The sequence below is a fragment of the Halichondria panicea genome, chromosome 16, assembly GCF_963675165.1.
Source record: "Halichondria panicea chromosome 16, odHalPani1.1, whole genome shotgun sequence".
Taxonomy (NCBI): Eukaryota; Metazoa; Porifera; class Demospongiae; order Suberitida; family Halichondriidae; genus Halichondria; species Halichondria panicea.
Window position 1 is genome coordinate 76,624 of NC_087392.1, and position 22,455 is coordinate 99,078.

General features: G+C 46.8%; 11 protein-coding genes across 12 annotated transcripts; 6 read left to right on the forward strand and 5 right to left on the reverse strand.

The window, feature by feature from the left end:
- The first annotated feature begins 169 nt into the window (after nt 1–169).
- Nucleotides 170–1,762, forward strand: LOC135349549 (uncharacterized). Its single transcript, XM_064548085.1, has one exon. It carries the CDS (start codon nt 215–217, stop codon nt 1,580–1,582), a length of 1,368 nt encoding a protein of 455 aa, XP_064404155.1. The 5' UTR covers nt 170–214; the 3' UTR covers nt 1,583–1,762.
- Nucleotides 1,763–1,861: 99 nt separating this feature from the next.
- LOC135349552 (large ribosomal subunit protein uL4B-like) lies at nt 1,862–3,644 on the reverse strand. The gene is made up of 6 exons (XM_064548087.1): nt 3,492–3,644; nt 3,080–3,352; nt 2,611–3,004; nt 2,370–2,526; nt 2,238–2,321; nt 1,862–2,112 (listed from the first exon to the last, which is right to left on the reverse strand). Exons 1-6 carry the CDS (start codon nt 3,492–3,494, stop codon nt 1,947–1,949), a joined length of 1,077 nt encoding a protein of 358 aa, XP_064404157.1. The 5' UTR covers nt 3,495–3,644; the 3' UTR covers nt 1,862–1,946.
- On the forward strand, nt 3,628–5,104 carry LOC135349560 (COMM domain-containing protein 6-like). Its single transcript, XM_064548095.1, has 6 exons — nt 3,628–3,826; nt 3,882–3,947; nt 4,140–4,207; nt 4,253–4,412; nt 4,574–4,714; nt 4,957–5,104. Exons 1-6 carry the CDS (start codon nt 3,740–3,742, stop codon nt 5,008–5,010), a joined length of 576 nt encoding a protein of 191 aa, XP_064404165.1. The 5' UTR covers nt 3,628–3,739; the 3' UTR covers nt 5,011–5,104.
- Nucleotides 5,105–5,251: 147 nt separating this feature from the next.
- LOC135349553 (uncharacterized) lies at nt 5,252–6,392 on the forward strand. Its single transcript, XM_064548088.1, has 2 exons — nt 5,252–5,713; nt 5,764–6,392. Exons 1-2 carry the CDS (start codon nt 5,261–5,263, stop codon nt 6,319–6,321), a joined length of 1,011 nt encoding a protein of 336 aa, XP_064404158.1. The 5' UTR covers nt 5,252–5,260; the 3' UTR covers nt 6,322–6,392.
- Nucleotides 6,393–6,398: 6 nt separating this feature from the next.
- LOC135349547 (asparaginyl-tRNA synthetase-like) lies at nt 6,399–11,191 on the forward strand. Of its 2 annotated transcripts, none has more exons than XM_064548081.1 (12): nt 6,399–6,611; nt 7,551–7,660; nt 7,711–7,834; nt 7,894–8,115; nt 8,221–8,327; nt 10,023–10,254; nt 10,302–10,339; nt 10,386–10,452; nt 10,495–10,626; nt 10,676–10,773; nt 10,826–10,852; nt 10,952–11,191. In XM_064548081.1, exons 1-12 carry the CDS (start codon nt 6,489–6,491, stop codon nt 11,094–11,096), a joined length of 1,425 nt encoding a protein of 474 aa, XP_064404151.1. In that variant the 5' UTR covers nt 6,399–6,488; the 3' UTR covers nt 11,097–11,191. The 2 variants fall into 2 exon arrangements, with proteins under 2 accessions (XP_064404151.1, XP_064404152.1); XM_064548082.1 differs by having other exon boundaries at nt 6,470–6,611; nt 6,791–7,660.
- Nucleotides 11,097–11,868, reverse strand: LOC135349562 (uncharacterized). The gene is made up of 2 exons (XM_064548097.1): nt 11,676–11,868; nt 11,097–11,627 (listed from the first exon to the last, which is right to left on the reverse strand). Exons 1-2 carry the CDS (start codon nt 11,826–11,828, stop codon nt 11,211–11,213), a joined length of 570 nt encoding a protein of 189 aa, XP_064404167.1. The 5' UTR covers nt 11,829–11,868; the 3' UTR covers nt 11,097–11,210.
- A 24-nt stretch (nt 11,869–11,892) lies between these two features.
- Nucleotides 11,893–14,725, forward strand: LOC135349548 (tetratricopeptide repeat protein 29-like). Its single transcript, XM_064548084.1, has 9 exons — nt 11,893–12,190; nt 12,244–12,433; nt 12,496–12,642; nt 12,756–12,968; nt 13,404–13,470; nt 13,569–13,654; nt 13,969–14,060; nt 14,114–14,237; nt 14,375–14,725. The coding sequence occupies exons 1-9, from the start codon at nt 11,952–11,954 to the stop codon at nt 14,636–14,638; spliced, it is 1,422 nt and encodes a 473-aa protein (XP_064404154.1). The 5' UTR covers nt 11,893–11,951; the 3' UTR covers nt 14,639–14,725.
- Nucleotides 14,726–14,800: 75 nt separating this feature from the next.
- LOC135349540 (tripartite motif-containing protein 67-like) lies at nt 14,801–18,118 on the forward strand. Its single transcript, XM_064548073.1, has 7 exons — nt 14,801–15,334; nt 15,588–16,179; nt 16,297–16,449; nt 16,631–16,719; nt 16,867–17,074; nt 17,131–17,207; nt 17,375–18,118. Exons 1-7 carry the CDS (start codon nt 14,950–14,952, stop codon nt 17,998–18,000), a joined length of 2,130 nt encoding a protein of 709 aa, XP_064404143.1. The 5' UTR covers nt 14,801–14,949; the 3' UTR covers nt 18,001–18,118.
- On the reverse strand, nt 18,089–19,168 carry LOC135349561 (ADP-ribosylation factor-like protein 6). The gene is made up of 7 exons (XM_064548096.1): nt 18,996–19,168; nt 18,864–18,925; nt 18,748–18,816; nt 18,602–18,696; nt 18,420–18,549; nt 18,276–18,331; nt 18,089–18,219 (listed from the first exon to the last, which is right to left on the reverse strand). Exons 1-7 carry the CDS (start codon nt 19,116–19,118, stop codon nt 18,185–18,187), a joined length of 570 nt encoding a protein of 189 aa, XP_064404166.1. The 5' UTR covers nt 19,119–19,168; the 3' UTR covers nt 18,089–18,184.
- Nucleotides 19,169–19,350: 182 nt separating this feature from the next.
- Nucleotides 19,351–20,717, reverse strand: LOC135349557 (protein SGT1 homolog). Its single transcript, XM_064548092.1, has 4 exons — nt 20,496–20,717; nt 20,329–20,436; nt 19,966–20,274; nt 19,351–19,613 (listed from the first exon to the last, which is right to left on the reverse strand). Exons 1-4 carry the CDS (start codon nt 20,667–20,669, stop codon nt 19,506–19,508), a joined length of 699 nt encoding a protein of 232 aa, XP_064404162.1. The 5' UTR covers nt 20,670–20,717; the 3' UTR covers nt 19,351–19,505.
- Nucleotides 20,718–20,834: 117 nt separating this feature from the next.
- On the reverse strand, nt 20,835–22,436 carry LOC135349544 (UDP-glucuronosyltransferase 1A1-like). The gene has a single exon (XM_064548078.1). It carries the CDS (start codon nt 22,434–22,436, stop codon nt 20,895–20,897), a length of 1,542 nt encoding a protein of 513 aa, XP_064404148.1. The 3' UTR covers nt 20,835–20,894.
- Between the last annotated feature and the right edge of the window lie 19 nt (nt 22,437–22,455).

A 22,455-nucleotide genomic window follows, 5' to 3' on the forward strand; every position in this document is an offset into this window, starting at 1 on the left:
ACAATAGAGAGCGACTACTACCCTGGCCAATCACATGGCAGGCTAGTAGCAACAGCTGTTGCCGTATTTGCTAGTTAGAATCATATGATTTTACTTTTAAACAAACTTGTCACGATTAACATTATTCATAAGTCAGCACATGACCCACATTCACCCCACACAGCACATATAAACCCCATGCAGCTTGGGTCCCATTACACCACCCATTGACAACATGAAGACTCACCTTGCTCTAGTAGCCTTGGCTGTGTTCTGTGTAGCCGTGGAGGGACAACAACCTGGTAACCAGAAGCCAGAGATCCACCCCCAACTCTCCATGCAGACATGCACACAGTCAGGAGGCTGTGTTACACAACAGAAGAGTGTAGTGCTGGATGCCAACTGGCGATGGCTACACACGGTCACTGGATACACCAACTGCTACACTGGCACCACCTGGGACAAGAGCCTCTGTCCTGATGGCAAGACATGCGCTACCAACTGTGCCCTAGATGGGGCAGATTATGAGGGAACCTACGGAGTACATGCAAGTGGCAACTCTCTTAAACTAGACTTTCTTATTAAGGGACAATATGCTATCAATGTGGGCTCTAGACTTTACCTAATGGACTCAGAGAACGAGTACTACATGTTCAAGCTTAAGAACAAAGAGTTCACCTTTGATGTTGATGTGTCCAACCTTCCTTGCGGCATCAATGGTGCACTATACATGATTCAGATGGACGGAGATGGAGGCACATCACGATTCCCAGCTAACAAAGCCGGAGCAAAGTTTGGAACAGGTTATTGTGATGCACAATGTCCCCACGATATCAAGTTCATCAACGGAGAGGCCAACTGCGAGGATTGGGACTCCACAAATGCAGTGGGTAAATATGGTACCTGCTGTAGCGAGATGGACATCTGGGAGTCCAACAGCATCTCCACAGCCTACACCACTCATGTGTGCACAGTCCAGGGCCAGACAAGGTGTGAGGGGCAACAATGTGGCGATGGCAGTCAGAGACACGATGGGGTGTGTGACAAGGACGGTTGTGACTTTAATCCATATCGAATGGGAGACAAGAGCTTCTTTGGTCCAGCACAAAACTTCAGCATTGACTCAACGCAAGTGTTGACAGTGGTGACTCAGTTCATAACTGCTGACGGCACAGATACTGGTGACCTGAAGGAGATTAAGAGGATATGGGTACAAAATGGAAAGGTCATTCAAACACGAAATGTCAACGTCATGAACAGCACCTTCAACTCCACTACTGACGATTTCTGCAACAAACAGAAGGCATCGTTTGGAGATCCTAATGATTATGAGAAGAGAGGTGGTAACAAGGCAATGGGTGATGCTATGGACAAGGGGATGGTACTAGCTCTGAGCCTATGGGACGATCATGCTGCCTACATGCTCTGGTTGGACTCTAACTACCCCACAGACAAAGACCCTAGTACACCTGGAGTGGCCAGAGGGAGCTGTCCCATCTCATCTGGACGACCTACTGAGGTAGAGAAGAATCATCCAGATGCCAGTGTGACTTATTCTAATATTAAGTTTGGAGAGCTGAACTCCACCTACAAGCCAAACTGACCACATTAGCCTCCTAACATTAGTGTTACTATTAAAGGCTAGGTTAGGTAACATTAGCTGGTGTGTAGAGTGTGTGTACTATGGCTTCAGTGAGGAGAACATTATACATTCTTTATACCGTATAGCGGGTAATTTTCGTTAGTACAAATTTTCTTATGAACTACCATTTCCTATTTTAAATATTCGTACAGCTCACAATAGTGAGGTCAACATAATTATTGCAGTAATGAATGCTGTATTGTTCTAAGGATGTTCACCCACTCATTTAATTGACATCAATTCAAGATCAGAGATAATTAAACAACATTCTCCATTGCACAAACATCAAACCTCATTACAACAGTCTATCACTATCAAACAGTTACTAGAGCGCCCTCCTCTTATCCGCAGCCTCGGCTCTCTCATTCCTGCGCTTATTCTCCAAGAGGAGCTGGTGACGTCGGAAGGTCTTGGCATACGGATTCAGCCTCAATAAGACATTCAGGTTCTTGAGAGGATTCTTCTTCTGAGAGAAACGTTTCGAGTTGGGCCTGCAGAAATAATATCAAAATAATGATGACAGAATGAAAAACAAATAACTTTTATATAACTGCATACACACTCTTTACACGCCCACACACACACAATTTACCCGATGGGCACGCCCACACTTTACCTGATGGGCCTAACTACTTTCTGTATCTCGTCAGAGTTGATAAGACGTGCCAGGTCGGTCTGAATCATCTTTGGCCGGGGGAGACTGTGAGAGGGGGTGGGGTCAATAAGGTCAAACAGAGAGTACACTTACTTGTAATCGTTCTTCATGGTGGACTTCTTCTTCCACGTCCCGTACAGAGCATCCAGTTTGTCAAAGGCTCCTTTAGACCAGATACAGAATCTCCCCATATGACCACCAGGCGCCAGCAACAGGAGATTCATACGATCTACCTTCAGCAGCTCAACACCTGAGGTAGAGAGATAGACACAGTGAGTACACACATAGGCACACAGGCAGTGAGTACACACACACACACGACTAAATGGCATACCTGGCAAGTTCCTGAAGGCTTTAGTGATGCCCTGGTCCTCATCGTAGATGATCAGAGGGCCCTTGCGTTGGACATAGCGTCTATTCCTCATCTTGCCCTTGCCTGGTCGCACTTTCTTAGAGGCTTTGCTCTTGGCTACATCAGGATAAGCATTGAGAGCCTTGAGCACCTTGACTGCATCTCGTGTCTTAGTAAGCTTCTCAATAGAGTTGTCCACTACAAGGGGGACTTCCCCAATGTTGTCAATGCGATGCCCTCTAGCCATGACTAGTGCAGGGAGAGCTGTGGCTGCCAGAGCTGAGCACATGGCATAACGACGTTGGTTCTGGTTAATACGTCGATGCCATCTACGCCATGTCTTAGTTGGTGCAAACATACGCCCACCACGACACATCTACACTCAGTCAAGGAATCACAACCACGCATGCAGGAAGACACTAAACACACCATTATATTGTTAAGAGGATACATTTCCAAAGGCAGCTTGTCCTGACCGGTGAGTACCTCCTCCCCTCACACGAGGTATACGAGCCACGGCACGCCCTGTGCCCCAGGACTCTGCACTGGTCTGGTGACCTGCCTTGGAGGACACTGCATATGGTTGACGCTTGTTCTTACGCATGTTCGTGTGCACAAACTGCACAACATCGGTACGTATTGGTGCCTTGAATACAGCCGGTAGGGTCGTCTGAGCTATGTCCTTACCCTCACCATCAAACACACTCACCAAAGGTCGAGCAGCCTGCACACAAACACAGTACACGGAGGCAGTCTCACATTATCATGTACATCACACAATTGATATTGAGACTAAAAATTGTTTCTAAATCTCAGAAATAATTATAAGTATTTCAAAAGGTATATATAAGACACACACTCACCATTTCTTTACTGCAGAAGATGCCTCCTAAGAACAGATGAAGTAGATACAACCTAACACACTAGCACTATAAAGAGCAACTTACACTAGGTACACGAGGGAGAGAAGGTTCGCGCATGCGCACAACAAGTATTGTCAGTCACTAATGAATACCCTCGACCCTTTGCCACAACACAGCACAGAGCCAGAGCTAGCTAGCTAGAGATACTCTATTAATTTTAACCACTCTGAGAGATAGCTGCTGAGGTGATGGGTATTCTCTCCAACTCTCCTCAAGGCTTCTCCAGTGCCGTGGAGTCACTCAACACTCTACCACAGGGACTGCTAGCTGAGCTGGTGAGCAAGCTAGAGTTAGTGGGTGTGTCCTCATGGCCTCTCCTCAACCTTGTAGTGTGGAGATGTGATGGCCTTCCTGCAGTTTAGAGCTGGATTCATCAGTACAGAGCACTATGAGATTGTAGGTTTCATCATGTATATATTGTAGCACTATCAATACGATAATAGATCTAGGCGTCCTTTAAAACTCAGCTTTAATTAACGTGATGTTCCTAACATGTTGTGGCCTCTCAAAGTTATATAATTATTAGTATATGCATGCCCCCAGTATCCTGTCCTTCACTTTATTAACTATTGTGATGTGCTTCTTTAGAGCTTCTCTTCACTGAACCCCCGTCCAAAAGTCAAAGAGATCATCAACGCCCTCACCTTTGTGTTTAGGTGAGTTCCTCTTATTGACTACACCCCCTAGTAACCCCCCTCCAGGTCAGCAGGTGTTGCTAGGGTCAGTGCAGATGAGCTAGTAGCTCAACTCAAGGCATCCTTGGAATGGAGTGATACTGTCCTGGCCGTACTGAGGCATGTGTGGAAGGAGGAGGGGCCAGCACTCATCGCCATGCCAACTCACACACTCAGCGTAGGCCAGGTATTGCCCCAAACCTTTATACATATTCACTCTTGTATTCTGTGGCGTGTGATATTCTGTGGCGTGTGATATTCTGTGGTGTGTGATATTCTGGTGTGTGTATGATCTCAGACAACCTGCCTGCATAGCTCCCATGCATGACAGACTCCTTCCTTCACTAGTTGCTGTCTATGGAGTGGAAGTTGGGTGTAGCCATGAGCTCCAGTACATGCCGCTCTCTCAATGCTCCATACCTCACCCTTCAGCTGAGACTAGGGCAGGAGAACACACACACACTCGACATGACCCTGCCAGAGTTCCAGGTGAGAGGGTGGCGGGGGGGTAATGTAGAGGGTGGTGGGGGGTAACGTAGAGGGTGGTGGGGGTGGGGTAATTAGACCATCGTTTGTAGAGGGGGAGGAGGTGATTAGACAACCATTTGTTCTGGTGGGCAAGCTTGTATCGGTTGTGTAGGGCTCTTCTTGTCAGTTTCTTGTTAGTCACAATACACTAGACATTTGCTGTCACGCTAGATATATTCACAGTTGTTGTATTTTATCTGTAGAACTTTGCCTCTCAACTTAAAGACATGGCATCAACGCTGGAAACTGCCACTTAGTGTGTGTACATTGTGTGTGGTTAGGTTAGATTGTATTCTCTGTCTTATTTTGTGGAGAGAATTGAATTCCTATTTGCTCATGTATGGAAAAAGAGTGATGTATTGTTTGCAGCTTGTTGCGTGATGTACTAAGTGTTGTGCGCTTGTGTTAGTTGCTGCCTTGTTAGGAAGAGCAGTGTATCAATGCCATAGGAACAGTCTGTACAACCCACTCACTGTGTCTATATAGGCCATACAACCCTCACAATAGATGATTGAGTTGTACAGTTTAAGACAAGAGATGAGTTCCCCACAGTTTAGCTACACAGTCAAGTGTTGTAATCAGAGAGACTCCTCCATCAGTGGAGGGATGCCAGAACAACCATTCCATGCCACCTGTCTCTGGGAGAGGATTGTGGCTCATCTAGAGAGGACAGTTAAGACTGGTAGACACATTATTGCTCTGCGTTCTCATGAGAACTGCTTCCATGGCTCCAAGGCTGTTGACTGCCTTGTGCCGTATCTCAACACCATCCTCCCCAAGCCCGTCAAGAGAGCTCAAGTCCTGGTACTCTGTACTAAGCTGTTTGAAACTGGTGTCATCGCGTCAGTCAAAGAGAAACCAGAGTTTCGAGAGAAGGGGCTCTATCGATTTACCCACAGCCACTTCTGGACCACCCCTCCAACCAGCTCTGATTCTGATGAACTAGTACCTTCTAAACAGGTAAGTTGTATGTTATTGTCACAGTGTGTTCAGACTCCCTCCCTTCTCAGACTGGCCTCCCCGCTAGCCGCAGCATGGAGTGTATACAGCCTCCATCACCTGAACACACTCTCAAGGGCTATGTCAGTGACTCCACTGTTACCCTCACTCATACACGCAAGAAAAAGACACGGAAGATCTCTCATAACAGCTCTGACAATCGAAGGAGACTAACTGATATTACACTATTCACCAAACATAAGCTCCAGTCCATTGCCAAACGCCTACACCCTGATTGCAGTACGGCTATTGCTCCTGTTGGCAAGCCAGCTAAGAGTGATCCATATCTCAGACCATACAAGTCTACAACTCGACACAAGCAGCAAAGACGATCTCAACAACTGAGGGATAAGGAGAATCATTGCAGTACTGTACAGGGAAAGGAGAGAAGATGGTCTAAACTGAGGCAGTCTAAGGATTGGCACCACCTGGCTGAGGTACCCTCTGTCCTCAACAGCAGAGCCATGAACAGATCTCACTCATTCTCCAGTTGTGGGGAGCTGCTAGCGTTGGCTCAAGAAAAACCAGTACGTCACAGTGGCAAGTGGACTGCCTATGGTTTCATCTGACTCATCTGTGTACATGTTTTATATCATTATTTTTGTACTTTAGTTTGTTTCCAAAAATAATTGTTATGTGACAGTTAATTAATGTGGCTGTGGGGAAATCCCTAAGCCATACAGTAGCCATAAGGGAGAACCCCTAGTCCACATGTACAGTATACTGATCTGAAGAGATGCTACTCTATAGAAGGCTTGCTGTGTTCATGAGGAGGTATGAATCTAGGTACCACACGACAGTGCAGAGTGTGATTGGAGAGGGGGCAAAGTGCTGGATGAATGAGAGCATCACCATCTGTGTGAGGAGTGCTCGTGTATTGGACTATCCTATAGCGAGTAATAATCTGTTTACCTTCATTCATTGCCTGCACTGCATTGCATGCGTTCCGGTAAACCACGGTTAGGTTTTCGTGGAAAAGAACGAACTTTTTACAATACCCACTATATACTAGTTAGTGTGTGCTGTGTGTGTGTGTAGGGTTGGGTGAAGGCTGCTAGACTAGTGTGTGCTGTGTGTGTGTGTGTAGGGTTGGGTGAAGGCTGCTAGACTAGTGTGTGCTGTGTGTGTGTGTGTAGGGTTGGGTGAAGGCTGCTAGACTAGTGTGTGCTGTGTGTGTGTGTAGGGTTGGGTGAAGGCTGCTAGACTAGTGTGTGCTGTGTGTGTGTGTAGGGTTGGGTGAAGGCTGCTACTAGTGTGTGCTGTGTGTGTGTGTGTAGGGTTGGGTGAAGGCTGCTAGACTAGTGTGTGCTGTGTGTGTGTGTAGGGTTGGGTGAAGGCTGCTAGACTAGTGTGTGCTGTGTGTGTGTGTGTAGGGTTGGGTGAAGGCTGCTAGACTAGTGTGTGCTGTGTGTGTGTGTAGGGTTGGGTGAAGGCTGCTAGACTAGTGTGTGCTGTGTGTGTGTGTAGGGTTGGGTGAAGGCTGCTAGACTAGTGTGTGCTGTGTGTGTGTGTAGGGTTGGGTGAAGGCTGCTAGACTAGTGTGTGCTGTGTGTGTGTGTAGGGTTGGGTGAAGGCTGCTAGACTAGTGTGTGCTGTGTGTGTGTGTAGGGTTGGGTGAAGGCTGCTAGACTAGTGTGTGCTGTGTGTGTGTGTGTAGGGTTGGGTGAAGGCTGCTAGACTAGTGTGTGCTGTGTGTGTGTGTAGGGTTGGGTGAAGGCTGCTAGACTAGTGTGTGCTGTGTGTGTGTGTAGGGTTGGGTGAAGGCTGCTAGACTAGTGTGTGCTGTGTGTGTGTGTAGGGTTGGGTGAAGGCTGCTAGGAAGCAGTCAGACAGAGTCTTCGTTGATGTCAATGACGGCTCTTGTCTTGGCAGACTCCAGGTTGTGATCTCTCTGGACCAACTGCCACAGTAAGAGCTCTATATGTGTATACAGTGTATGATGAGTGTGTACTGACTAGGGCCAGGGAGTTGACAGTGGGCTCATCAGTGACAATGGAGGGACTGCTAGTGGAGAGCAGTCACTCTGGACAAGCTGTGGAGTTGTTGGCTAACACTCTACAGCTAGGTCAATGCAACACTCAAGTATGTGTAGACCTATACCATCATCAGAGTACTAGTGTTGACATGATTCCCCTCGTCAGGAGTTCCCATTCAAAGCTCGTCAGACACACACTCCGGACTACATTCGACAGTTCCCACATCTTCGTGCCAGAACACAGTCTTTCTCTAGTCTCCTGCGATTGAGGGACACAGCCACGGCTCTCATCCACACCTTCTTTAGAGACAATGGCTTCATTAATGTACACACACCCATCCTCACATCCAGTGATTGTGAGGGGGCGGGGGAATTGTTCTCTGTGAAGGTGAGCGCTTAATAACCCCTGACTGTACCCCCTCATTAACCGTACCCCTCATACCCCCTTGACTGTACCCCCTCATTAACCGTACCCCTCATACCCCCTTGACAGCCCTGCAGGGAGGAAGGAGATGTGGAAGAAGATGAAGAGGGAGAGTTCTTTGGCTGTAAAGCATACCTCACTGTGTCTGGCCAACTCCATGCTGAAGCCATAGCCTGGTAAGTAATGGTGTGTACATCAGAGTAGGTCGTTGGGAGCAATAATTATGATTGTGAGTCCTTGATCCACATTCTGGCCTATTTCTAGTGATAGGACCCACTGATGATTGTAGAGGTAGTGGTGTTTGACCCCCCCACTGATGATTGTAGAGGTAGTGGTGTTTGACCCCCCCACTGATGATTGTAGAGGTAGTGGTGTTTGACCCCCCCACTGATGATTGTAGAGGTAGTGGTGTTTGACCCCCGCTGATGATTGTAGAGGTAGTGGTGTTTGACCCCCGCTGATGATTGTAGAGGTAGTGGTGTTTGACCCCCGCTGATGATTGTAGAGGTAGTGGTGTTTGACCCCCCCACTGATGATTGTAGAGGTAGTGGTGTTTGACCCCCCCACTGATGATTGTAGAGGTAGTGGTGTTTGACCCCCCCACTGATGATTGTAGAGGTAGTGGTGTTTGACCCCCGCTGATGATTGTAGAGGTAGTGGTGTTTGACCCCCCCACTGATGATTGTAGAGGTAGTGGTGTTTGACCCCCGCTGATGATTGTAGAGGTAGTGGTGTTTGACCCCCGCTGATGATTGTAGAGGTAGTGGTGTTTGACCCCCGCTGATGATTGTAGAGGTAGTGGTGTTTGACCCCCCCCACTGATGATTGTAGAGGTAGTGGTGTTTGACCCCCGCTGATGATTGTAGAGGTAGTGGTGTTTGACCCCCGCTGATGATTGTAGAGGTAGTGGTGTTTGACCCCCCCACTGATGATTGTAGAGGTAGTGGTGTTTGACCCCCGCTGATGATTGTAGAGGTAGTGGTGTTTGACCCCCGCTGATGATTGTAGAGGTAGTGGTGTTTGACCCCCGCTGATGATTGTAGAGGTAGTGGTGTTTGACCCCCCCACTGATGATTGTAGAGGTAGTGGTGTTTGACCCCCCCACTGATGATTGTAGAGGTAGTGGTGTTTGACCCCCCCACTGATGATTGTAGAGGTAGTGGTGTTTGACCCCCGCTGATGATTGTAGAGGTAGTGGTGTTTGACCCCCCCACTGATGATTGTAGAGGTAGTGGTTTTTATCTTTGAACGGCCATAGCTTTAGTTCAGTTGGTCCAATCACATTAATTTTATGATTTTCTGAAAGCTTAGAGAGAGGCCTTTCAGATGATGATCTATTTTGGCCTGTTTTCGACAAAATACCGTGGGCTATATATAGCCCATGGTCTTTTCCTGAAAATAAGAAATTATGGCCCGTTTCAAATTGAGATTTGAGCATGCGATCTGAAAGGAGCTCCTTCTAAGCTTTCAGAAAATCAGTTGAATTTGGACCATTCAAAATAAGTTATGGCTGTTGAAAGGAGTGCCTTAATTAATTACAGGGAATCTTTTGAACGGCCATAAATTTAGTTCTGATGGTCCAATAAGTTAATTTTATGATTTTCTCAGAGCTTAGAGAGAGGCCTTTCAGATAATGTGTTAAAATCAAAGGTCTATTTTTGGCCTGTTTTGGACAAAATACCGTGAGCCTCAATAGCCCATGGTTTTTCCCCCGAAAATAGGAAATTATGGCCCGTTTCAAATTTGGGATTTGAGCATACCATCTGATAGAGCTCCTTCTAAGCTTTCAGAAAAATCATAAAATCGGTACTTTGTACCACAGCGTTAAAAATGATTCTTGCAGAAGCATCTTGCATCACTTCACCTTGCAGTGGGATGAAGTCTGTGTACACTTTTGGTCCAACCTTTCGTGCTGAACGTTCTCACAGCTCACGCCATTTGTCAGAGTTCTATATGATTGAGGCTGAGAAGGTGTTTCTTTCAAGTGAACTGGAGCCTCTGTTAAACCTTGTCGAGGATCTGTACAAATACACAGTGGAGGGATTACTGAGAGAGAGGGAGGAGGACATGACGTTCTATCATGAGCAGAGCCAAAGCACAAAGGTAAGTGATATCTATATACCATACTCTGATGCTCATCTGTATCATAGGAATGGGTCATGAAAAGTCTGTCAAGGCCATTTCTCAGGTATGAGTGTACTTGTATGAATGTGCTGCTATATTCCACTAAACAGAATGACATACTCTGAAGCAGTTAATGCGCTGAGAGCGGCTAATGCCAACTTCCAGTTTGAACCCAAGGTAAGAGTCTATCCACCCACTCATGCTGATCCTTCCCTGCAGTGGGGGAGTGACCTCAAGTCAGAGCACGAACGCTACCTCACTCACCACGTTGGACATTGCCCTCTGTTTGTCACCGACTATCCTGTCACACTCAAACCATTCTATGCACGACAGAACAGCGATGGAGAGACAGTGAGTGTGTGCCCTAATAGTGAGTCACCTCCTTATACCCCCCCTGTAGGTATCAGGGATGGACCTCCTCCTACCAGGTGTGGGGGAGGCTGTGGGGGGTAGTATTAGGGAGGAGAGGGAGGAGTCACTGCAAGCCGCTCTAACAAGGTCATGAACCCACCACTCACTGTATTATCACTTGTTTGCTCTTATTCTACAGGTGTGGAATGTTAGAGTCGTATCAATGGTGAGAATGTGTGTGTGTGTGTGTGTGTGTGTGTGTGTGTGTGTGTGTGTGTGTGCGTGTGTGCGTGCGTGTGTGTGACTAGTGTCTGATGCTGTGCAGGTATATGGATCTCCGTCGCTTTGGTACTGTACCACACGGTGGATTCGGACTGGGCTTTGAGAGATTGTTGCAAGCTGTGTTAGGAGTTAAACACATTAGAGACGTTACCCCATTCCCAAGGTTCCTGGGTTCATGTGACATGTAATCATTGTTGAATTCTTGTTCAAGTTTTTTTGTCATAATAATAATAGTACATTCGTAATAAGAATTGAGTCAAAAACTGAGTTAAATTAATAAAGACCACTATTCATTGTTCAGTCTATTGTTTGTTCTTTGCTGCCTCCCCCCACTCTACGAGCTGTGCTGAGAGCTGGAGCATGATTCGACTATAGGCACTGAGCAATTGGTGGACTTGTCCAGTCAACTGCTCCACTAGGCGCTCTTGTTGAGAGTGGAGGATGGCCACTGATGAGAGCTTCTTCTCATGTTCCTCTAGACCCTGAAACTCTGTCACATTGAGATAGTCTTTAAGTCTCTGTAACTCTTCTATAGGCTTAGAGAGATCAGTGAGTTGAGCAGTGTACCCAATGAGTAAGTCAGTCTTGGCAGAATCAGTCAGCTTCAAGTTTGATAGGTAAGTAGGGTCAAGAGCTTTCTCTAGAGCAGCCATCTTGGACCAGAGGCTGGACACAGCTCCCACTTTAGAGAAGCCTTGTGCCAACTTGTTCTCAAGCATCTGTGTACGAGGATGGTCAAGTATCAGTACACCATGTCCTGCACTTACCTCCAGTGTTGGCTTCAAGGGAGGCTGATCTGGTCTAATGCCATCTTGACCAATCACTCTTTTCTCTAATGCTTCCAGACGGCGAGTGAGGGCGCTCAGGTAGTCATCAGAGCCCACAGCGCCGACATCAAACTGTTGACTTGTAGCTGCCATCTTTATTTGTAAATTTCTATATAATACCCACCATTGCTAACATTTCATGTGGGGTCATGAACCCTACGGTTGCTCTGATGGTTGCCTAGTAACAGTGATATCAAAGGTGGAGGAGCTCAGAGAATGGCTACTCATGTGTTGATGCCTTTATCTCCCACTGAAGTGAGTCCAAGTGCTAGTAGACAGATGACTGGCAAGTACTTCAGGAGTACTCAGAAGAGCTCTAGTGGGAAGGGGAGTACTAGCTTGCTGACAAGAAAGGGGCTATCCCAGAGTGGCAGACCATTGAGCATGAGAGAGAGCAAGGAGAAGGACAGCACTTGCACTGAAGGCATCACTCAGGAGGACATTGATCCTCAGAGGTGGGTCTAGTCATGAGTAGCTAACCCAAGTGAGTGTTGTCCTAATGCTCCAGCTATCGGAACACACTGCTACACAACATCTGTGTGCAGATGCTAGAGGAAGGATTCCACAAGTCATTCTTAGAGCTGTTCCAACTGATAGAGCAGCAACGACAGGACCACATCAGAGCTGGCCCTGCTGCCATCCTACTGGAACCTCTCATAGAGAATGATGCTACAAAGCTGGATCAACTTAAAGCCCAGGTGACCCCCCCCCCCCCCCCCCCACCACTGCCACTTAGACTAGTCTCTCATCTCTACTGTAGTTGACTGCTGGAGAAGTGTGCTTGCGTGGAGGAGACATGGCGGGTGTGTACATGGCTCAGAGGAGACTAGCTGCCTTCTTTGAACTCACTAAAGACACTTGGCTATCTGATCACTTCTACCACCGCTGTCTGGAGACAGGCAAGATGGTGAGAGTTGCTATCTTTGAGATCCCGCAATTTGTGCACTTTCAATGATGTATTCTATAGCTCTTAAGATGATCTTTCCAATTCTAAGTTGTCTGCCCCTGTCTTGGTTGTAGGTTGAAGGTGACAGTCACAGGATGGAGGGAGAGGCACACTGTCATGTTGGACTAGCCCTGGAGAACAGAGGACAACTAGAGACTGCATCTGGCCATATAGAGATATTCCACGCCCTGGCTCGCAAGCACAAGTGGTTCACTGATAATGGAGAAGAGCTGCACAAGATTGCCTGTGAGCATCTACGCAGAATGTACACCAAGATTGCTGAGCAGGTGTGTGTGTGTGTGTGTGTGTGTGTGTGTGTGTGTGTGTGTGTGTGTGTGTGTGTGTGTGTGTGTGTGTGTGTGTGTGTGTGTGTGTGTGTGTGTGTGTGTGTGTGTGTGTGTGTGTGTGTGTGTGTGTGTGTGTGTGTGTGTGTGTGTGTGTGTGTGTGTGTGTGTGTGTGTGTGTGTGTGTGTGTGTGTGTGTGTGTGTGTGTGTGTGTGTGTGTGTGTGTGTGTGTGTGTGTGTGTGTGTGTGTGTGTGTGTGTGTGTGTGTGTGTGTGTGTGTGTGTGTGTGTGTGTGTGTGTGTGTGTGTGTGTGTGTGTGTGTGTGTGTGTGTGTGTGTGTGTGTGTGTGTGTGTGTGTGTGTGTGTGTGTGTGTGTGTGTGTGTGTGTGTGTGTGTGTGTGCTTGTCACCATGTGCACTAATGCTGTGTGTGTCTAGGTACATGCTGCCAGCACTCGGGAGGCCATCTCTTACCTCAAGAAAGCTCATGAGGTTGTGCGTGAAGGTGGGTAGTCTGCTCATAGTGGCATTAATGTAGTGTGTGTGTGCGTGAAGGTGGGTAGTCTGCTCACAGTGGCATTAATGTAGCGTGTGTATTTGCAGGAGGTGATGCTTATCAGGAGGGGCTGGCCAGCTATCGCCTTGGCAACGCCCATGAGAGCATTGGAGAACATGATACTGCTATAAAGGTTAGCCATGTCGTGTGTACATGTCTTGAGAGGCCATAGTTTGTGTTCAGATTGTTGATCAAATTTCCAAACTAATTGATAACTCGAGCTCTCAGGATGATGTACTTAGATGCAAGTTCTGTGATTACTCAAAACCCACCAATTTTCAGAGGCTATTATAGCCTTCGCGGTTTTGGGAGTATCTTTAATTTATCAATCAGGTTTAGATACAACTTTTATGATTAGTCAACATTTTTAATAAGGCTTAATTCTATCTCAGTCGTTTTGGTAGGTATTGTATAATCCATTCACTGTTGAGCTTTGTGTGTGTGCAGTACCACAAAGGCTACCTGGAGAGATGCAAGCACTGTGGTGACAACGCTGGTGTGGGAAGCGCCTATGAGGCTCTCTCTTTATCCTTTGAGAGGTGAGACCCCATTCATCCACTCTAGCTTCCTGTGTGTCAGACCATGACTGCAGCAAGGGGGACACTGAGAATGCTGTCAAGTTCCTGGAGATGTTTGTGGAGGTGTCTGAGGTGTCTGGTCTAGCAAGCTCTCTGGCCAAGGCATGCAGTGCTATAGGCATCATGCACAATACTCTGGTAAGCATGCACAACACTCATGGTGGTGTCTAAACACACACACACACACACCCCCCCCCACACACACACACACACACACACACCCACACACACACACACACACACACACACACACATACATGCACACACACACACAGGGTAACTACGAGAGGGCTGTAGAGTACTTTGACAGATGCTACAAGATCTGCACTGAGCTGGGGGACACTGATGCATTGCATGTGGCTAGAGCTCATTATGGAGTGGCTAAGAGTCATCAACTGATGGGACGTTACACTACCTGTGTGCAGGACACACGCACACTGCAAGAGTTAGTGCTCTGGAAGGACACTAGAGTACAGCCTTCAGACAACACTAGAGTACAGCCTTCAGACAACACTAGAGTAAACACAACTCATTCATAGCATGTCTGTATTGTATTGTGTGTTAATAATAAACAATAATTGTTTTGTTATTACATCCACTTGTAATTATTAACTAGAATCAATGAATACACTTAACAGGAGCACATTAGACTTCCTGCCTCGCAGATGCAAATGTGTCTGTGGCTGACCTGGTGACCTGGAAGTGGTCCCTCATTAATGCATTATAAATTAGCAAAGTGGTTTCGTTTTGCTAAGTGGAGCAGTGAGGCATAGAAACACATCGTTGGCTGCATCTACACTATAGAGCTTCAAGTCTACATCATTGTATCTACAGCCCGAGTGGTACAAGGATGTGTTCTCATCCACAGGGTGGTTACTTCACCCCTCCAACAACCAGAGCACATCGTGGTCTCTCACCCTATCATGATGACTCTCTCATCTCTCAGTCTGGGACCATCTCCCCTGAGCTGCAGGCACACACAATGTCTGACACTAGTCACCTTCGTGGCTGGAAGTCTAGCAGACCAGTGCCTCAATCCGTACCCTCACACGCAGGATTCCGTAACAGTCAGAAGGGACGAATGCTTGGTAGAGCTGAGACAGTGGGGACTGGACTAGGAGGAGTAGTCCTAGAGGTGGCAGCCCGACCAGAGTGCTCTGTCTGCATGGATGAGTTTGCTGATGAGGTGCTCAAGGTACCGAGGAACCTTCTCTGTGGACACAGCTACTGTACAGGTAGCAACCCATTATAACCACTGCATGAGATGTTGTTAGTACATGCATGTCTGTTGATAGCTAACTTTGAGAGGCCATAACTTGTGTTAGGAACGTCCAATTTCAAGATACATTAATTTTTAGTAGCGTGTTGTAATTATGATGATGTGCTTAGTGAGTGATTGTTTAGGGCCCTAAGATCCCATTATCTGTGAGCTTGGGTGTATATAATGTGTTATGTTTGCTCAACTACGACTTGTCATTGCTCCTCCAGATTGCCTGGACCAGCTACTGCACAAGTCACTAGACAGCCTGCCCTCCATCACTTGCCCCAAGTGCTGCAAGGTGACTGATCTAGCTCAACGTGACATTACAATCCTGCCCAAGAACTACTCACTCCTGGAGATGATCCGAGACTCCGCCTCCTCTCGTTCTACTAGCCCCGCCCCCTTCAGAGAGAAGTCCCCTGTCCCTGTGGCCTTGCGTTGTGAGGAGCATGGAGACAGTCTCTCGAGCTTCTGTACCAAGTGTGGGGAGTTAGTGTGCAGCTCTTGTCTCGTGTATGGCAAGCACCGGGACCATAGCAACAAGACCTTGTTTGTGAGTGAGGCAGCTATCAAATACAGACAGAAACTAGTTGACCTGATACCTGAGGTACGCTCCACACGAGGGAAGATGCAGTCAGCATTAGAGCAGATCCAGAGAATGAGTGCCAGTGTGGAGGAGATGGGAGGACAACTGGAGCACGAGGCTGAAGAGACATACGGGCAACTAGTAGAGCTGATAGTGGCCAAACGAAATGCCCTCAAACTGGAGATAATGGAGCGTACTCAGATACGCCTGGAGGCACTCACTGATCAAGCACTGTGAGTGTCCAGGTGTTGGCTTATATAGTGTCCAGGTGTTGGCTTATATAGTGAATGGTCCACTGTCACTTGTGTATAGTAGTAGTTAACTCAATAATGATGCACACGTGTACACAGTGATCTCAAGGAGTGTATTGAAAAGGCATCTTCTGTGGAGAGGACAGCAGACGGTCTGTTGAGAGGTGATGATTACAGTCTCTTACAGAAGGCCACTCTGACAATGGATCAGATAGAGGGTATCTTTGTTAACCCTCCACAAGCTACACCAAAGTGAGTACTTTGACCCCTTAAGCTGTGGTGGGGAATCTTGAGCATAATGACCCATTCCCTAGAGATTAGGGTTTCCTCTGCATAATTATTCATCTTTCCCCCATACACCACATTGACCACACACACATACACACACACCACACTGACCTCACACACACACACACACACAACCTGATTGCAGGGCTCAGAATGACTTGCGTTGTGAGTTCTCTGATAAACCTGCAGAGGAGATTGCTGCTCAGGTAGCAGTCTATGGCATTGTCAGACCAGGTACACCAACTAATATTGATGTGAAATACCATTCTCAGAAATGTGCCCAGTAATGATGATGTCACAATGTGTAAATTGTCAAATATGTGTCAGACCCATCGTAAAACAATCCCCAATACTATTGATGTAACATTCCCTGGCATGCAGATGTGGGTATCATCAGCCACTTGTTTGTCAAGGCCTATCACGATGGGTTCTCCATCAAGTGGGATAGCCATAACTTCACTGACAATGAGGGGACCACCTACTATCTCCAAAAGGCATGGGGAAGAGAGGAGGACTTCACACCTCTATGTAGAGGCTCCTCCACCAAGTACAACTACAAGGATGACCTGAAACACGGCCAATCCTACAGGTACTACTCAATTATTTCAGTGTATACTTTCATCATAAACTTTAATCTGCTTCAAGGTTCAGAGTTCAAGTGCGTACCCCCGAAGGTGTTGGTAACTGGTCAGAGCCAGTGGAGGCAGTCAAAGCAGCACCAGGTACACACACACACACACACACACACACACACACACACACACACACACACACACACACACACACACACTACACAGTGCCTTGTGAGCTAGTTTATTGTTTACTAGAAGCAAATGCTGTTATTAGTATACTTTTCACAATCTTTTTATCCAATCCCCCTTCCCTGTAGAGTTTCATTGGCATGAGTCATGGCGTAATGTGAAGGTTGAGCTGTGTAGGAATAGACTGGAGGCAGCATGGACGAAGGGAGGAGCACACAACTTCTGGGCGACCTTTGCTGGAGATAAACTCTTTCTCAAGGGCAAGCACACCTTCGCTGAGAAACACTACTTTGAGATTGAGATCCTTGATTTGGGCAAGAGCAAGTCTCTCAAGAAACTGGCACTGGGTGTCATCAGCTGCCGCAAATCAAGCGCCAACTCATTGCCATGGCAAGACGGCAAGAATCCGATTGGTCAATGGGATACCCCATCGTGGTCATTCCAGCCCATGTTGGGTGTTGTCCACTCCCAGGGTACATCAGCCGAGGGTGTCCAGTATAGTAAGGAGAGCTCCCTGACTGTAGGGGACAGAGTGGGCATGTTGGTAGAGCTCGATGAAGGGAGGATCAGCTACTTCCTCAATGGTCGTGATCTAGGAGCAGCCTTTGTAGAGTTAGATGAGGAGAGTGTACTCCCGTGTGTGTCCATCAGAGACAAGGTACGGGTCCTGCTCAGGTTCCCCCCTCCTCCATACCAACACAGGAAGATCAAGCTCACCAAACTATCCTCACGAGGACAAGCACAAATTTACTGATTTTGAACTATGAACTTTGTAAATCTATCATTTTAGTTTTGTATTATAATATACCAGCGGGGTTAATTATACCAGCGGGGTTAATTAATGACAATAACAAACTTTTTCTTTTTCTTAGTACGTTTAATATTAAAGTGACAAAGTTTGACAACAATTTATTATTAATGATGGCTAGTAGCTAGTGTTATGATTGTTTGGTCTGCCAGCTCCGGACTTGCTCTGTGGGGAGGGGGTCATAATGAGGGGGCGTAGTAGGTATTGAGTGGGTGGGTTACCTGACAACCAGGATACAGCATCCTCTAAACCATCTCCTGTCAAAGCATTTGTAGAACTGTGTGTGTGTGGGTGTGTGTGGGTGTGTGTGTGTGTGTGTGGGGTGGGTGACAACATTCACAGATATATCCCTCAATAAAGTGTACCATATATGATAAGCTGTATCTCTCAGTTTGTCCAGCTCCAAGTGTTTGGAGCATTGTATATGACTGAGAGATTCCCTCAGGTCAGACTTGTTGGCCAACAGGAGTATAGGCAGGTGTCTACCAGCCACATCTGCACACACAGGGCACATCATGACATAGGCACTACATGTAGAGGGGGCTACCTGGGTGTGCTAATAGCTGGTCCAGCTCATCCTTAGCCACTGGTAATCTCAGCTTGTCACTCGAGTCCACCACAAACATAACAGCATGGACATCCCTACAGTGATCATGCTATAACAGTCATTACTCCATGGAGAGACTAACTTACTTGTAGTAGTGCTCCCAGAGACCTCTGTACCTCCCCTGACCAGACATATCAAACACTGTGAATGAAAGGCTGTGAGGAGACAATAGTCGCCATACATGCGTACAAGGGTAGCTCACTTGGCATGGGTGAAGATGTCCACACTGAACCCTATAGTGGGAGTGATGTTCTGACACTTGCTCTACAGAAACAGAGGTAACTATAACATAGTTGTGTGGGTGGGTGGGGCTGCAAGCACTGCACTCACTCACTGTGTCTGGTTTGAGCTGATTGATGATGGTGGTCTTTCCACTGTTGTCCAGACCCACACACAACACCTTAGCTTGCTTCTTCTTGAATCCAAACCATGTCATCAGATCATCAAAGAACCCCATCTCTGCAGCTAGCTAACACACCCACACCTTTGTTTTGCATTACCTCATTCATGTGGAGTCTATGGAAACAGCGCATGCGCATTAGGCAAGTATGAAATTCAGGAAGGAGAGGAAAACCAATCCAGTCTAGTCTTATCAGAGTCTTGAATTGGCCAGGGACTGAGATCCAACACAAGCATAATTGTTATTCCTATTAATTAATGTGCCGTGTTTGTTACTATAAATAAGTGTGTTTCAATAGCAAAAAGCTTCTTATATACATGTACGCTGTTATAATTATAATAAGTACAATGAGCAAACAGTTGATACTGAAAGTATCATCAAAACAGTGAACAAAAATCAACGATGAACAAAAACTGGAGAGTTCAGAGTTCAGAAGTATTAAGTTTATTTCTCATACTGTTTCCACTCCATACCATCTGGTGGCTTGCGTTCTACCTTGCTCTGTCCAATCTCTGACCAGTTGGTACTCAGCACTGTCCCTCCAGACTCTTGCTGCAAGTGTGTGTGTGTGTGTGTGGGGGGGGGGGGGGGCATAAGTTAGAGCAGGCTGTGTATGGAGCAGCACAAACTATACATGAGCATTGCGTGTACCTAGTAGCCACACACACACCATACAAGCTGGAGTACAGGGCTACTGTTAGTGATCAGACACCATACAAGCTGGAGTACAGGGCTACTGTTAGTGGATCAGACACCATACAAGCTGGAGTACAGGGCTACTGTTAGTGATCAGACACCATACAAGCTGGAGTACAGGGCTACTGTTAGTGATCAGACGCAGCTAGTGTACAGACACGGTTGGATAGATAGAATCAAAACTCTTGATAGTCAACTCTCAACTCACAAAAGATTTGTTCATAGCTTTCTTGATCTCATCACTGCCATCAGCGTATATCTGCTGAAACAGGCCATTGAGAGCTGCATCTCCCTCCAGCTTCTCTTCCTTTTCCTCCTTTTTAACCTCTGCCACGAGCTTGTCCCAGTCACGAGAGTGGTGGGATGAGGTGGGGTACTTATGAACCTCGTCTTTGGCCACCACTTCATCCGCACTCTTGGATGGCATTGAGGGCATCTTAGTCTTCTTTATAGTGGCATCTGTCTCCTCAAGGCTGCACCACTGTTGGAGCTCCACCTTCCGAAGCTTTATCTCCACCTGCAGTAAACAACACACTAATATAATGAAAGCCAACGAGTTGGAATACTCTACCTTGGTGCTTAAAACTTTAAAACTGCATTTGCTGGAGTCAATGGAGTGAGCCAGATGCAGATCAAGAAGATACGGATTTTCTCCAACCAACTCAATGGTTACACGCAGCTATAGTTGGAATGATGGAATGTGTGTGAGGGCCATTATCGTGCTACAATGTAACGTACAGTCGTTTCGGTGAATTCCACTTGCACTTGATCTTTCTTGAGCCCTTTGATCATGACATTGACACACACGTCAGAGGCAGTCTGGTACCAGTCATGGCGATACTTGGGGGCTTCTTTGCTGCTCGGATTATTCTCTGCTGGGCCCGTGTCCAGGGTTAGGGTTGTGTCCGACATTATTACCAGATTTTGTTCTGGAAAATTCCAACTAAAGCACCTATATTATAGGTGTGGTTTGGAGGGTGGGGCTTATCATAGGCTATAATAAGCCCCACCCTCCAAACCACACCCAATTGTGCGGCTATTTCTTGACGCCACCGTGCGGCTGCTTCTCGAGATTCAGATTGTGAAAAAAATGTAATTATAAAAAATATACGTCTTGATCAGTTTGTTCCTGGTCTATCATTGTATGCATCTCCCTAAGCACAAACAACACTTGAAGCATCCCCACAGGAACACAGTCAGCACACACAACATTAGTGCATACACATCCGCATTATGGTATTTTACCCAGCTCCATCTGTACTTGGCAAACGCTGGTATGAGGTGATCATAACCAACATCTTCATAATGCTCCACTAGGTCAGCAGCAACTCTAGCTCCACCAGCAAACTTGTAAATCTTTGAGAGTCTTTGTGCATTTGCCACGTACTTGTTGGAAGTGATTCTCCGAATTGCATTCACTAAATCTTCCAGTGTAAAGTTGTTAGTGCCCCAGACAGTATCCATGAAGGAGTACATTGACACACCGACCTCTCGCTCCTCAATAGCAGAGCCAATCTGGAACTGATCAAAGACGCTAGGCAAACAAATGACTGGTAGGCTGTTGTATAGGCTCTCTTGAACACTGTTGAGTCCACAATGCACTATACACGCCTTGATTGCTCTGTGCTGCAGGAGAGACTGTTGAGACACCCAGTTGCGGATTATAACCCGATCACTATCAATGTCCAGTCCATCCAGTGTCCACATGCTGTCCCTTCTCAACGCCCATACAGCATCATACTGCGTGCCTAATACAGCATTCACGATCATCTCTGCTCTGCTCCTGGACATGTCTCCTGTGGTACCCATACTGATGTACAATACTGAGCGCTCCTGCTTCCTGTTTAGCCAGTCTAGTAAACTGTCATTAAGAGGTGATTGCGAGCTCCTCAGCACTGGTCCAACATAATGTCTCAGGGGACTAAGCAGAGTAGGTGCCTCTATTCCAATCACAGATGTAACGATATGAGGAACAAACACTCCGGGATAGCCAACTAGATTGACATCGCTTAGCACTTTAGAAAACTCTTTGTCTTGTTCTATCGCACCTTTGAACAACTTTGCCAACCGTTTCAATAACAATGGTGTTCCAACTGCACTCCACATTCGACCGCCAAACCCCATATCTTCAGGCTGTCCCCCCATGAAAGTGATAGGGTAGGGCCAACTCGGCCTGATTGCCGGGAACGGGGGAAGAAATGAACTGAAGACAATCACTTTCCAACCCAGTACAGCGTGGTAGAGACCAATAGGCAGGATAGAGAAATCACACACAATAATATCAAATTGTTCAATTCCTATTGACTGCAACTTTTTCCGTATCTTGATAGCTGCTTTTTCATTTGACAGTATTACATCGTTCATCAGTGAAAAGTTACTCAAATGTTGCATTCCTTTCATTGTTTCGATGTACTGACTCCAGGAGAACATATCGTAGCCAGCACTGATGAATGACACCCCGACACTCTCTGGTAGAGACGGTAGGAGTGATGATCCCTCCAGCACGGTGGAGCACAGGCTCACAGTGTGCCCTCGAGACACTAACTCTTCTCCCAGACTGACCAGTGGAAACAGATGACCTGGAAACATCCCATTTAGTAGCAACACAGAGATGGAGTTTGTAGGTGAGCTCCAGGCAATTAGACAACACACCACCAGCTCTAGTACCAGCAGCTTCATTCTTGTTTACATTTGAAGA

Excerpts from the sequence above, each read along its gene's own strand:
- LOC135349549 (XM_064548085.1), top strand. The coding sequence starts at position 215 with ATGAAGACTCACCTTGCTCTAGTAGCCTTGGCTGTGTTCTGTGTAGCC.
- LOC135349552 (XM_064548087.1), bottom strand. Across the intron at positions 3,005-3,079 it reads GACAAGCTGCCTTTGGAAAT|ATGTGTCGTGGTGGGCGTAT; the intron begins GTATCCTCTTAA and ends GACTGAGTGTAG. Across the intron at positions 2,113-2,237 it reads AAAGTAGTTAGGCCCATCAG|GCCCAACTCGAAACGTTTCT; the intron begins GTAAAGTGTGGG and ends TTATTTCTGCAG.
- LOC135349560 (XM_064548095.1), top strand. The coding sequence starts at position 3,740 with ATGGGTATTCTCTCCAACTCTCCTCAAGGCTTCTCCAGTGCCGTGGAG. Across the intron at positions 3,827-3,881 it reads AGGGACTGCTAGCTGAGCTG|TGTGGAGATGTGATGGCCTT; the intron begins GTGAGCAAGCTA and ends TCAACCTTGTAG. Across the intron at positions 3,948-4,139 it reads GTACAGAGCACTATGAGATT|AGCTTCTCTTCACTGAACCC; the intron begins GTAGGTTTCATC and ends GTGCTTCTTTAG.
- LOC135349553 (XM_064548088.1), top strand. The coding sequence starts at position 5,261 with ATGATTGAGTTGTACAGTTTAAGACAAGAGATGAGTTCCCCACAGTTT. Across the intron at positions 5,714-5,763 it reads AACTAGTACCTTCTAAACAG|ACTGGCCTCCCCGCTAGCCG; the intron begins GTAAGTTGTATG and ends CTCCCTTCTCAG.
- LOC135349547 (XM_064548081.1), top strand. The coding sequence starts at position 6,489 with ATGCTACTCTATAGAAGGCTTGCTGTGTTCATGAGGAGGTATGAATCT. Across the intron at positions 6,612-7,550 it reads ATGAGAGCATCACCATCTGT|GGTTGGGTGAAGGCTGCTAG; the intron begins GTGAGGAGTGCT and ends GTGTGTGTGTAG. Across the intron at positions 7,661-7,710 it reads TCTCTGGACCAACTGCCACA|GGCCAGGGAGTTGACAGTGG; the intron begins GTAAGAGCTCTA and ends TGTACTGACTAG.
- LOC135349562 (XM_064548097.1), bottom strand. The coding sequence starts at position 11,828 with ATGGCAGCTACAAGTCAACAGTTTGATGTCGGCGCTGTGGGCTCTGAT. Across the intron at positions 11,628-11,675 it reads CCTTGAAGCCAACACTGGAG|ATGCTTGAGAACAAGTTGGC; the intron begins GTAAGTGCAGGA and ends CCTCGTACACAG.
- LOC135349548 (XM_064548084.1), top strand. The coding sequence starts at position 11,952 with ATGGCTACTCATGTGTTGATGCCTTTATCTCCCACTGAAGTGAGTCCA. Across the intron at positions 12,191-12,243 it reads GAGGACATTGATCCTCAGAG|CTATCGGAACACACTGCTAC; the intron begins GTGGGTCTAGTC and ends CTAATGCTCCAG. Across the intron at positions 14,061-14,113 it reads CTCTCTTTATCCTTTGAGAG|CAAGGGGGACACTGAGAATG; the intron begins GTGAGACCCCAT and ends CCATGACTGCAG.
- LOC135349540 (XM_064548073.1), top strand. The coding sequence starts at position 14,950 with ATGTGTTCTCATCCACAGGGTGGTTACTTCACCCCTCCAACAACCAGA. Across the intron at positions 16,180-16,296 it reads GCACTCACTGATCAAGCACT|TGATCTCAAGGAGTGTATTG; the intron begins GTGAGTGTCCAG and ends ACGTGTACACAG. Across the intron at positions 16,720-16,866 it reads CTATGGCATTGTCAGACCAG|ATGTGGGTATCATCAGCCAC; the intron begins GTACACCAACTA and ends CCTGGCATGCAG.
- LOC135349561 (XM_064548096.1), bottom strand. The coding sequence starts at position 19,118 with ATGGGGTTCTTTGATGATCTGATGACATGGTTTGGATTCAAGAAGAAG. Across the intron at positions 18,332-18,419 it reads GATACAGCTTATCATATATG|TTCTACAAATGCTTTGACAG; the intron begins GTACACTTTATT and ends ACACACACACAG. Across the intron at positions 18,220-18,275 it reads TGCTGTATCCTGGTTGTCAG|AGCAAGTCCGGAGCTGGCAG; the intron begins GTAACCCACCCA and ends CCCTCCCCACAG.
- LOC135349557 (XM_064548092.1), bottom strand. The coding sequence starts at position 20,669 with ATGTCGGACACAACCCTAACCCTGGACACGGGCCCAGCAGAGAATAAT. Across the intron at positions 20,437-20,495 it reads TGGAATTCACCGAAACGACT|CTGCGTGTAACCATTGAGTT; the intron begins GTACGTTACATT and ends TTCCAACTATAG. Across the intron at positions 20,275-20,328 it reads TTAAAGTTTTAAGCACCAAG|GTGGAGATAAAGCTTCGGAA; the intron begins GTAGAGTATTCC and ends TGTTTACTGCAG.
- LOC135349544 (XM_064548078.1), bottom strand. The coding sequence starts at position 22,436 with ATGAAGCTGCTGGTACTAGAGCTGGTGGTGTGTTGTCTAATTGCCTGG.